The sequence below is a fragment of the Mustela erminea genome, chromosome 12 (assembly GCF_009829155.1).
Source record: "Mustela erminea isolate mMusErm1 chromosome 12, mMusErm1.Pri, whole genome shotgun sequence".
Lineage (NCBI taxonomy): Eukaryota > Metazoa > Chordata > Mammalia > Carnivora > Mustelidae > Mustela > Mustela erminea.
Window position 1 is genome coordinate 3,599,654 of NC_045625.1, and position 12,437 is coordinate 3,612,090.

The 12,437-nt window shown below is 55.7% G+C and overlaps 1 protein-coding gene across 1 annotated transcript in view; it reads left to right on the forward strand.

The window, feature by feature from the left end:
- The window catches only part of AK8 (adenylate kinase 8), a 115,890-nt gene that overhangs the window by 14,954 nt on the left and 88,499 nt on the right, over nucleotides 1-12,437 (forward strand). Inside the window, exon 5 of the mRNA XM_032307121.1 lies at nucleotides 1,782-1,850. Coding sequence (XP_032163012.1) covers nucleotides 1,782-1,850 — 69 coding nt within the window. The remainder of the gene's footprint in view (nucleotides 1-1,781; nucleotides 1,851-12,437) is intronic.

The window sequence follows — 12,437 nt, forward strand, 5'->3', positions numbered from 1 at the left end:
ACAATGTGAGGCGTGGGCACACACTGGCACGTGTACCCTTTCTAAGCCAGCCTGGGCAGCGTACGGCCTGTTGGAGGGGCTCTGGTGTCCCGGTTCTGTTTCTCCAGGTGCTCTGACGGCACTCTAGGCAGACATGACAGCATTCCCGAGGCGGGATCTGGTCTCCAGACCCTCACAGTTGCTGACTCTAGAATGAAGGACCTAGGCTTTGCTCCAGTGTCACTAAAATGTCACCATTAGCCCTAAGGATACTTTGGGCAATTGCCTCCCCCCATCCCCTGCCAGGCCTACATGGTCCCACTCTGGGGTTCCCCAGCTTGCAAAAAGGAGCAGAAGGTAGATTTCTCACTACCTGAGCTGGGCACCTCTGTGTGAACCCAGTGCATACCTGAGGACCCTCGTGTGCACTGGGCAGGAGCCCCTCCCCTCCTGGGGGCCGGTCAGCCCTGACATAGCTCGGGGAATGCTGTCCGGGGCTGGCCTGGGAGTATGCTTTGGCCAAGCATTGGGGTGTTTGTGAAGAAGCACCAGCTTTTAGGGATCTTAGGTCAAGGGGACACGAGGGAGTAGGTTTTCCAGGCATCACCTCCGGGGCATTCAAGGTTTTGTTAGAAACATCAAACTTGGTTGTGAAAATTGGGATGCTGATTCTGGCCAGAGAAAGTTCAGAAGAGGGACAGAGGGTCGGCTGTCCTTACTTCCTCCCTGCACACCCTCCCCGCCCCCCACACCCGTGCCTTTGCAGGGCCCAGGGAGAGCAGGCTGAAGAGGCAGGGCTCTGGCTTCCCTGCTTGGGTTGAAGTTCAGCCTCTGCCCCTCCCTGGCTGGGGGGGGGCTTCACCTCTCTGAGACTCAGCTTCTCTGTCTGTGAAGAGAGAGTACAGGTTGTCCAGAGTTATAAACATCGAATAATGTGGCTGGGCACAGTGCCCAGCACAAAGGGTATAATCAACAGGTCATCAATACTATTTATTGAATGTATTCCGGAACATGACGTTTCGTTAACTCATCAGCTCGCAAGGGCATCCTCTTTCCTCAGCACTGACTCGAGGCTGGGGCAGAGGTGTGCTGGTCAACATTTGCCAACCAGCTCTCTGGGGAAAACAGCTTGTCTTCGCAGCATTCACCCATTCCCAGGGAATAAAGACTCCCCCACGGCTGATTTCAAGCTACCACCATGAGGTCTCTGAGCAGAGTTGGAAAGAGATGGGCCCCCGCCCCCCCGCCCCCGCACACTGTCTGGGGTACAAAGATAGCATGACTCGGTCCCTTTCCTCCAGGAGTTTTAAGACTTCCTGGGGAATTGGACATGTGAGCAGACAGACCCCTGGAAGGCCTTGTGGTTGGAGCAGTAACAGAACTCACTGTTAAGAGTTATGGCGGCTCCTAGCCTGGCCTGGGGAGGGTCAGGGAGGACTGCCTGCAGGTGGTGGCTCTTGGGCCAAGGCTCCGAGGGAGCCTGGAGTCACTCAGGTGGGGTGGGGGGAGCATCTGAGTGGAGCCACAGGATAAGCAAGAGTGGGGGTTGGTGTGCACGTGTGGTGGGGGGCTGTCAAAGGGGTGGTCGGTGGAGAAGGAGGCTCAGGGTAAGGGGTGGGGGCTGCAAGGTGGGCCCGGGCTTTCCCGAGGCCTCTGGACATCAGTCAGGGACTGGGGAAGCTTTGTGTCAACACAGCCAGTTCTGCAATGCTCAGCTAAGCCCCCTGGCCTACCAGTCACGTGTCCTTTTTGGCTCGGTATACGAGTTAGGACCCTCATTCTGCGTGTTGTCTTTCCTTTAGAAACTGTCCGGCGCGCTGCTCGTCAGTCTGATTCAGGAACGCCTGAGGGAGGAGGACTGTGTCAGGCGGGTAAGAAACCCGGCGTGCGGCGGCTCGGGGGCTCCCTGAGAGAGGGGCTCTGCCACCCGATAAAGGGAGAGTGAGGGGCGTGGGTTCAGGTCCCAGCACAGAACCTGCCGAAGACCAGAGAACAGACCAACCAGATCTCGGTGACGTTCAGTCTGTGGGCGTGGGTTTCGCCGTGGATGGCGCCGCACCACCCGCCGAGGAAGACTTTACAGCCCACGTTCTTGAAGGGATTTGTCCCTGGGTCCAGAGTTCTGCCCCCGCAGCCTGCCGTCCTGCCGTCCTCAACCTCACAGGGTCCCGCCTCCTTCCGGCCTGCGGGGGTCTGACGGAGGGCGGCCACCCAGGCTCCCGCCGGGCAGTCCTCGGGGGCTGTTGTCGCCCTCACAGTCAGTCACCGTTAGTCCGGCCTGCGTTCCTTTGGATTGAGTCTTTTGGCGGTTTGTTGAGTTTCTTCAGTTTATAAGTTTACGTTTTTCTCCAGACTTGGGCAGTTTGGGGCCATTATTTTCTCCAACAGTTTCTGTGCTGTTCTTTCCTCCGTCTCCTGAGGCTCCAGGGCCACGAGCACCAGCTCTGTGGTTCCCTCCGCGGGCGCTGGGCCCCATTCTCTGTTGGCCTCCCCTCTGCCGTGGATCGGATCATTGCACGGAAGCTGCTTGAGGCTCACTGAGGCTTTCCTTTCCTGTCTCCGTTTCCTGTCGGGCCCATCCAGGGAGCTTTTAATCTGGGTTGTTGTTTCTCAGTTTCCAGAATTCCATTTGGTTCTCCCTGTCTTCTGTTTCTGAGACTGTCTATTTGCCTGTGTGTTTACTTGTTTGAGCTCCATTGTTATTATTGGGTCTTAATACAGATACTTCAGTAGGGGCTCGTGGGGGCTCCGTCGGTTGAGCGTCCAAGTCTTGATCTCAGCTCAGGTCTTGATCTCAGCATCATGATTTCGAGTCTCACATTGGGCTCCACACCGGGCACGGAGCCTGCTTAAAAAACAAAAACAAAAACAAAACAAAACTGGCTGCCTCTGAGTTGGTCTTTTCCCACATGAGCTGAGATTTTCCCAAATGTCCTTGTGGTGCATGATTTTGTAAACTGACTCCACCTCCAAACTACTAGAATTCATATAGCAATTCAGTAACGTGGCAGGATACAAAGTCAATGTACAGAAATCAGTGGCTTTCTTATACACGAACAATGAAAATACAGAAAGGGAAATTAGAAAATCGATTCCATTTACTATAGCACCAAGAACCTGGGAATAAGATACCTGGGAATAAACCTAACCAAAGAGGTAAAGGATCTGTACTCAAGGAACTACAGAACACTCATGAAAGAAATTGAAGAAGACACAAAAAGATGGAAGACCATTCCATGCTCTTGGATCGGAAGAATAAACATTGTTAAAATGTCTATACTGCCTAGAGCAATCTATACTTTCAATGCCATTCTGATCAAAATTCCACCGTGTTCTTCAAAGAGCTGGAGCAAATAATCCTAAAATTTGTATGGAATCAGAAGAGACTCCGAATCACTAAGGAAATGTTGAAAAACAAAAATAAAACTGGGGGCATCACGTTACCTGATTTCAAGCTTTACTACAAAGCTGTGATACCAAGACAGCATGGTACTGGCATAAAAACAGACACATTGGGGAGAGGCAAATGTTCTCTGTCAAGGCAGATAGTAACTGTCCTGGGCTCTGCAGGCCATGTGGCCCCGAGTTGCAGCTGCTCGGCTCTGCGGTAACTTGAAAGCAGCCGTCACAGTGCGTAGGTAAACGGGTGCACTTTGTACCGGTAAAACTTTGTTTACTTGAATGGGCAGCAGGCCGGGCTAGGCCCAGGAGCCACAGGTCCCGCTCCCTGTTCTAAGTGACAGTTCCACGTGATCATACATACTTCTGCCCTTTCTCTTCAGTTCTGAATAAAAAACTGACTCCTCCCTGCTCACCGTGGACCCCCACCCCACACTCTCACCCCAGGCTTCCTGTCCCACCTGATCTGGCCCGTCCTCTGGGATGGGGGCAGTGGGGTTCAGGGGTCACGTGGCCCCAGTGAGCCAGGAGGAGCTAAGGCTCTGTGTCCAGCCCGGAAGGGAGGATGCCCCCATTCCTCCAGATCCAATTCTTACTCCCACCCCAGCCCCTTGGCTTCGGTCTCAACAGAGGCCGGCCTCCTCGTCTCCTTCCCAGTAGGCCGGGGGCAGCCCTCCAGGGCAGCCCTGTCCCTGTCCAGGCGCCAACCTGCTGCTCTCTGTCTAGGATCTCCCTCCCACCCCACCCCTGGTGAAATAAAGCCACCTACCCGCACCCCCAACACAAACACAAAGCCAACTTCTATCCTCCAGCAGTGTTAGAAGGAAGACCACTGAGCCATAGGCTCATTTTAAGTCTTGTTACCTGCTCCCAAGCCGGTGTGGCTACACACCCTCCCAGATGACGGCCTGTTGCAGGCACCACATGGTCCTTGCTGCTGGGACCCTTCCCCTCTGCCTCAGCCCCCCACGAGCAAGGTGGTCCCTTGGCCTTGAGTACCATCTATAGTTGGAGACAACATTGAATGACCAAAGCAGGCCCAGCTGTGAGAAGGGCCATGAGGGCTGCTAACCAGGCCAGGAGAGCCAGGTTGTTCCAGAAGCCTCCAGAGATGGGGCTGGGGTGGTCTGTGGAGAGACTGTCTTAGCGGAGGGGATGACAGGCAGAATGAGGCTTGGGCCCCTTCTGTACTCAACCAACCTCTGGCCAATTCTTCTTAAAACTGACCCATCCATCGATCACGCTTTTGAAGGTTTCCTCTCTTTTATCTGGAAGATGCGGAAACAATCCCTTATCAGGAAGGAAGTGGGAGGCGAGAGCCCCCCTAAGTGAAGGGAACCGAGCTGGCACTCTCCCATATAAAACGCTCTGTGCGTTAACCCATAATTGATTATGAATTTGCTGAGTCAAACCAAACTCTTGCATGGCAGCTCGCCGTCCGGAGGCATCCGGGTCTGCTTCTCTTCTCTGCTAAGCTGCTGCTCCGTTGTTCAGAGCAGTGCTGGTCCCACGTGGCCAAACACCGGGTGTTACTCCTTTGGTATGAGTGTACCCAAGTCACCCAGACCCGCACCCACCAGCAGGTTGGGCTACATTTAAAAGCAGAGCCAGGGAGGGGGGACACCTGCCAGGCTCAGTCAGTAGAGCATGTGACTTTTGATCTCAGGGTCCTGAGTTTGAGCCCCATGTTGGGTGTAGAGATTACTTGAAAATAAAATCTTGAAAAAAGAAAAAAGAAAAAAAAAAAGGCAGAACCACAGGGACACAGCCCTCCTCGCATGTGAGGCAAATTCAGTGCACGGGGAGTTCCCCGAACCAGGACCGTCCTCGCCGTCAGCTGTGGCTCTGAACACACCAGCAGCTCTCCAGTTCCCGCCCCAGGGGTCTCGCCCGCCCTGAGGGTCGTGGGCTCCTGACCAGCCGCAGCCATACCCCGGCCATGCTGCTGTCCCAGTTGGGGTGGCTTCGTGCTCTGTCTCAGTGTCACCAAAGGTGGCAGGGTCTCCGCACGCCTAGTTCGGATTTCCTTTTAAGATGCTTACGATGCCAAACCATCTCATGATCCAGGAGCTCGAGCCGGAAGAGCTGTGTCCTGGCTGTTCCACTCACAGGTCAAGCACTGGCCTTCCCTGGCCGCTGTGGCACAGGAGAGGCCCAGAGCCGCAGCCCAGCTGACCGCAGGGACCAGAAAGGTGACGGATCCTGCCGGGGGACCCAGCTCTCGACTCAGACCCTCGCTTTGCTTCGGGCCATGCATTACCCATCCTCCCGTGACCGAACCTCAGACAGACAGAACAGTGTTTTTTCGTGTAAGCGATTTTCATAAATTACCGCATGTTTCTGGTGCATAAACGTTCAGCCTGGAGTTCAGGGGCATGGACTCGTGCGGTTGGGTCATTGGTGCCTTTCACCGGGGGGAGAAACTGCCCAGAACTCGTGCCTGAGAGATCCAGGCACTGGATCCACACACAGGATCCATCTGGACTGGGCTGGTTTGGTCATGGAATTTCTGAAAATCTCTGCAAGTCACCGGGTCCTGGTTTCTGGGGTAAAGATGGTAGTTCTCTCTGTGATTTCAGTGAGACCTCCCAAACTTGCCTTTGGTGACCTACAATAGTTTCTGAAACATGCATTTACTGACTATAAACCTTGAGCTTATCTAAAAGTTTGGCACTCGACTGTGTGTACAGGGTCCCTGCGGTGTGGACAGGGTGAGACCAGGCAGCCCTGGTCCTTGCCGGCAGCTACCACTACCATCGACATGGTGATGATATTATTAGTGTTATGAGTGAGTTGTGTTGTAAGTGATATCATTATTGGTTGTATTGTACTGTATGACTCTATTGTTCATTATAATCAGTACTCCGGGTTGATTTAATTCTATCTGTTTAGTGTGTATAATGACATTCCTGGGCATCGTCGGTACTCTGCTGAGTACCTGCTCCAAGGACTCGGGCGCCTGGTCCGGCTCCTTGCTCGCCGCTCCACACTCAGGTCTTGAGGCCTCGAGGCTGCCATTGTCCTCCCCTTGACGGTGACCACTGGTGGGTGTGTAGGGCTGAGGGCCACATCCGTGACCTCATTCATCTTGGCCCCAGCCCCCTGGAGCAGACGCTGCGCTCACGTCACTGAGGGGTGCAGAATCTAAGACTCGCGGAGGTGGCATATCCTGCTCGAGGTCCCGCAGCGAGTCCCAGAACAGAAAGGCAAACACGGAGTCGTGATTGGGCCACTCTGTTCTTGTCTCACCGGCGCACAGTGACCCTCCAGGGAGGCTTCGCTCCAAGAGGCCTCAGGTCCCCCGTCCGTAGAAGGACAAGCTTGCCTTTGAGCTTTGAAGCCCCTTCTGGCCTCACATTCTGATTCAGATCCTGTCCAAGCCATTGTTACCTGCAGAGCAGAGAAAGACCTCCTTTAATTTGTTTGAAAATTTCTTAGCTTCAAGGGGCATCGGTACCTTTTTCATCTCTTCCCGGTGGAGACAGGATTTCAAGAGCAAGAGGTGAGGCTCCTAATTATGTGCTTTGGTTGTTCGGAAACAAAACAAACCCTCATCCAAAATAAACAGGCTTTCTTGCTTTTAGGGAGAAAAGTGACACATATGCATATTCATTTATATGGTAATTATTATTATTTAGCTACACAGGGACTAGAATTGGTAATTTACAGCACAAAAAGGAAGCAGGGAATAGCGTTCAGGGAAAAGTAATGCAATCATAACCCATCAGGATTCTGTAGTTAATGTTGGGGGTTTTTCTTCCCTTTTCCTTTTTTTTTTTTTTTTTTTTTTTGGTCTAATGCAATCTCTTTGAAGAATTTGTTTGAAGTGACCATCAAATGCGTTAGAGAAAGAGAAATTAGCACTTTGTATTGGAACGAAGAAGAGGAGGTGGGCTCTACCTGCTGAGGACACACGGCCTTTCTTTTAGGGACAGCCAAGGCCTTGACATCCGAGAGCTCTTCAGACCGCGTTTCTAAGGGCAGAGGGAAGCTAAGAAATGAGGCAGGGAGCTCAGGAAATTTGAGGAAAAGGCTCTAATACTGGAGAGATGCTAAGTCTTACCTCTCCAGAGTTTGGATCACAGAGATCGCGTTCCTTCTTTGGCCCTAATCCATCCTCACAGCTACCCTGCTTTCTTCCTGGCCCCCTCTTCATACCGCTGCCGTGGGGGCTGCTCAACATAGAGTGAACAAATTTATTTCTTGACTGCAGTGCGTTCCTATGGTTCAGAATTCAAAAGGAGTCCAAGTCCCCCAACTTTTGCCCCCCAGCCAATGCTCCTTTCCTGGAGTTGACTGATGTCGACACTCCCTTGAAAGCAACACCCCTTGGAGAGATGTTTGTATTCGAGACCTCCCGAAGTGGTTGTCTTTTTAAAACAAACGTTATGATGTCTTCTGCTGCCGAGAACCTTGGCTGTTTCCTACCCTGCCTGGCTGCCCAGTGTCGTCCCTCTGTCCCCTCATGCCTGCTGCCTTTCACACCGCCGCCGCCAGCCTCACCCGCACACTGAGGGGAGGGGCTCCCAGTGGCTTCCCTGCCCTCGAGTCCACACCTCATGTAACCCTCTCCCCTTGAGTGGGAGCAGGACCCACAGAAGAGGACAGAGGTGAAGACGGGTCATTCCTGTGGTGATGTTCCATGATCTAAGACTTTAAGTGGACTGGAGAGAGGGTCTCCTTACTGGCATGACAAGTAAGCTGCCTGTCGGGGAGGCCCACGTGGGCAGCCTCTAGCCAGTGGGAAACCAGAGCGCAGGAGGGAGTTCTGCCCCAGCCTGAAGGAGCTCAGAAGCAGATTCCTCCTCGGTCAGCCTCTGGATGAGAACACAGCCCAGCTGTCTCCCGGACTGCTGCCCTCCGAGACCCCAGCAGAGAACCCGGCTGAGCAGCACTCAGGGTCCCTCCACAGAAACTAAGCCACCAAGACTGTGCGTGTTCCACAGCAACAGAAGCCCGGTTCACGCATGCTCTTCTCACTGCCCGAGCCCCGACCCCCGCAGCGGGGCGGCTGCTGCTCGTTCCCCAGTCTCCAGGTAGAGTCACTTCCTCAGACCCCCCCAAGCTCGCCGAGCCCCAGGGAGCCTGGTGCCCTGTTACAGGCCTTCACGGCCTCCTCTTGCTCTCCTGCTCCTGCAGACCCGCACAGGCACGGTGTGGGGGCAGGGCGGGCCCCGTCCGTCCCCATCAGCGCAGAGCCCCAGCTCCCCACGTGGTGCTCCCCACGTGGTGCTCCCCACGTGGTGCTCCCCACGTGGTGCCTGGCGCAGACACCAAGCTCCGGAAGCATTTATGACGTTCGTGGATGAGAGAACGCAGTTTGGCTGATTCCCCAGTCTGTACCACCAGGGCAATGCGATCCTATCCTCATTCGCTGTTGGCCCAAGGAAGGGAAGGTGCTTAAAATACATTGTGACCGTGCGGTTGAGTCCTAACAGCTAACGACGGCTTCAACAACGGGAGCGTGTTTGTCCCAAGGCTTCTCCGGGGAAAATATTTTGATGGTTGCCCTGGTGTGGTTTTATGTAACTCGTGGGGAGACCTGTTTAGTGACTTTCCTCATCACATCCCAAAATTGTTTTCCATTATCAGTGCTTTCAAGGTCCCCCTTTGGCCTTGGCCCCTACAGCTTGACAGATTCAACTGCTGTGCCCCAAGAGTAGCACTGTGGCCCCGAAACGCCAGGGTTCAAGGTTTGAGAACCATCTTCCAATTCGATCAAGACGCCCCGTGCCTAGACTACCTATGTCCTTCCTCGTCTTCTCGCTCACGGACTGGAACAAGGGGGAGCCACCAGGACGCTGGATTTTACAACGTTCAATGAAGGCTTATTGTAAAAGCAATGGTGCCTTGGGGAGGATTATCAGTTTTTCTAAAAACATTGATTTAGAAGTCATCCTACCTAAAACCTTTTACAGAAGGAGAAACTGCGGCCCAGATGGAAGAAGGGACTTAGCTAAAGTCAGAGGACCAGTGGCCAGGATAACTGGGCACAGTAGCCCCTGCCGCACTGAGGTTCTGGGGGGCCCAGCTTCTGCCGAGGTCTCTGCGATGTCATGCCAAGCCCTTTCACAAAGGCACGTTTGTGTCCCCAGAACCAGACTAAGTTGGAAGGTCATGGGCGAGAAAGTACCTGGCTAAGAGGAGAAAGGGAATGTTTTGATGTACGGTCACCTTTGGCCCCCAGCTGTGTGGTGGACAAGGGAAGCCTTGTATCCAATTACCATGGCTTGTCAGACGGGGGGAGTTTATCATCCAGGAAAAGCCAGAGGCCCTTGCGCACCAGGGGCATGATTTATGGGCTCCGCAGATGGCTTGTGTCTGCCTCTGCTGGCCAGAGCTGTCCCGGGAACGTCTGGGCTCCTGGGCAGCAGCTAGGAAGAAAGCAGAGGGGACCCGGTGGGGAGAGCCCCCCAGGCCTTGGCACGTCTCCTTGTAGAGATCCCTGTGATCCCAGGCGGAGGCGTGCGCTCCGGGGTCCACAGGGCTGCCTTGCTCTCCCTATTTGAGGAGCTCCTACAGCAAGTGCTCAGCACCACGCCTGGCTCTGAGGTCCGCGTAGGCAGGGTGAAGACGCTTTTCCCGTCAAGGGGGAGCGGGGGTGGGGGGGGTGAAAACAGGTCACGTAGGGATGGGGGAAGACTGCTCCTTCCCACTTCCGTGCACTGGAGTCCCGTGAGCTTTTGGGGGTGGCACGGACCGCTGCCCAGCACGCCGTCGGCATCATTACTCGGGCGAGTTCTGGAACATCCCCAGTACCACATGGTTGAGAATGAGCAGTCTTTTAAATGTTGGGCTGGAGGAAAAGAAATCAATGAAATTTAAAAACCTGCTGGAGTCCATCTCTGCTGTTATCACGCGCCTTGGTTTTTCTTTGATTCTGTGAGCTTCTGCTGGGGATGGTGCTCTGCCACTCGGGAGGGGAGGACTAGCTCAAAGGTGCAGAGCACGAGGCCGAGCAGCCGGGCACACAGCTCATGCCCCGAGGGGGCTGCTCCCAGCTGCTGGCAGGCATCTCCATCATGAGCCAGGCAGGAACTGGCTCTCTGGGCTCAGCAGGCCGGTGCCCTCCCGAGCTGCGTTCTGTGTCCCCGCGTGGTCTTTCTGCTTCTCAAACTGTGATGCTCGGAGCCCCAGCCAAGGCGACGCTGCGCTCTAATAGACACTAGACGTCAGCATCCTTGCGTCTGTCCCTGATGTGCCCGAGGGGAGCCTGCGGGACATCATCCCGTCCGCACCCGGGTCACCCGTTCTAGCCAGCTCTGCCCAGTCCCCAGCAGTCGGTCAGGTCTCCCTAATCTCCCCACCACACGTCCGGAGTGGAAACCAGCCCTGGTCCGCCAGGACGTGTCGTCGGCCACATGGGGTGTAAACAGGCCTCGGCTTCAGTGAGCTCCAGAAAGATCACCCTGCCCCACGACTCGTCAGGCCTGTGGTCTCGGCGTGGTAGAGGTCAGGAAGAGTGAAAACGAAGGCTGAGCGCTGTGAGCCAAGAGCGGGGTCGGCCCTTCAGGAGAAGACACAAGTAATGGTTCGCTGGCTCTTAGGAGCCCGTGGTGTGTCGCAGACACTGTGCCAGTGTGAGGCGTTTTCTGACGGGAGCCACACAGCTGTCCCACGAAGGCGTCAACAACTAAGACTTATGGGCACCTGAACTGTGCGCGAGGACCCATTCCAGAAGCCCGTCCTGTTCAGAACATCCGGCCTCACATCATCTCCCTCCTTGGGCTGGAGAAGGAGTGTCATCGTTGGACACCAGACTTTGGTGCCCGATGCTGACCTCCCCGAGTCCCCAGTTGGAGGAAGGTCTGCGGCGGGGGCACTCGGGGACCTCTGTTCTTCATCTCAGTGTCCTGGAGGCTCCCAGTTACGTCGCGGGAGAGGAGGGCGTGAGGAGGCACACTTGGGACCATGGACCCTGAAGCTTCAGATTCACCTGGCGGGCTTCGGAGAGCCCTTCGCTTTCTCCCTTTCCAGGCCCAGATGTGCGCTTTCCCACCCAGAACGCGTGTCAGTGTTCACGGCGGGAGCGCCGGCGGCTGGAGGAGCCCGAGTCCAGCCGCAGAACCGCCCCCCCATGTTTGCTTGATTTCTCCTCCCGCCAGCAGGCCGCCATCCATCACCGGTCTTGTGTCCTCTGGCGGGAGGAGCGTGGGGTTTCCTTGCCATGTTTTGACACTCACGGGTTTACGGACGTCACGCACATCCTCTGAGGAGCGCGGTTTTATTGATCAACAGCTCTGCGGAAGCCCGGGCTGCGCGAGCCTCCAGCCCCGACGCCGTTGGGATGGCAGCGCGGCCGAGGGCGGTCTGGCCTCTGCTCCAAAAACTTAGGGCAGGCGTCACGGCGAGGCAGGGCTCGGGGTCAAGGGAGCCGGTGAGTCCCAGGGAAAGCAGGTGACAGGATGCGGCCCCGAGTCTGATGTCTGAGCAGCCGTAACTTGGGTGCCGGCAGAGAGAGGGCCCTGGCGATGCTGGAAACGGAGCAGGACGGGGAGCCACCACGTGGAGCAGAGGCCGACCTCCCGGAGCCGGAAACGCCAGCCGGAGGCCAGAGCAGAGGGCGGCCGCTCCTGTGCCCTCGTTCGTAAGCTCTTCTCTCCTTGGCTCCTCGGTGAACCGGCCGCAACGAGTGGTGTGCTGTGGGCCGGGGGCGGGGATGCACGCCGGGCACCCCCACTTCTCCAGCACCCGCGTCCGCCAGACGGGAGGCGAGCCCTTCACGTGCATCGTCGCATCTAACCCCACCTGCCGGCACGGGTGGGCGCTCCCAGCTCTGCCTGCCGCGCAGACGGGACGTCGTCACAGCCCCGTGCAGCTGGGAGGTAGGGGTCCCGGGGTCCCCATCTGGCTCAGTACCGTCAGCCAGTAGGATGTGAAAGACATGTGGAGAGTCACACGGTGGTTTTCAGCTGTCTTCTGTACCGTAGTCACTACCCCGACTTGAATCATTAGCAGACCGGTAGACTGCCTCTGCTCTTACCTGCGCGTCAGTCAGCGTGTCGGTCAGGACGCGAGCGCGGGTGTCCGTTTCGTGGTGTGCCTTTCCTTTCCTGAGA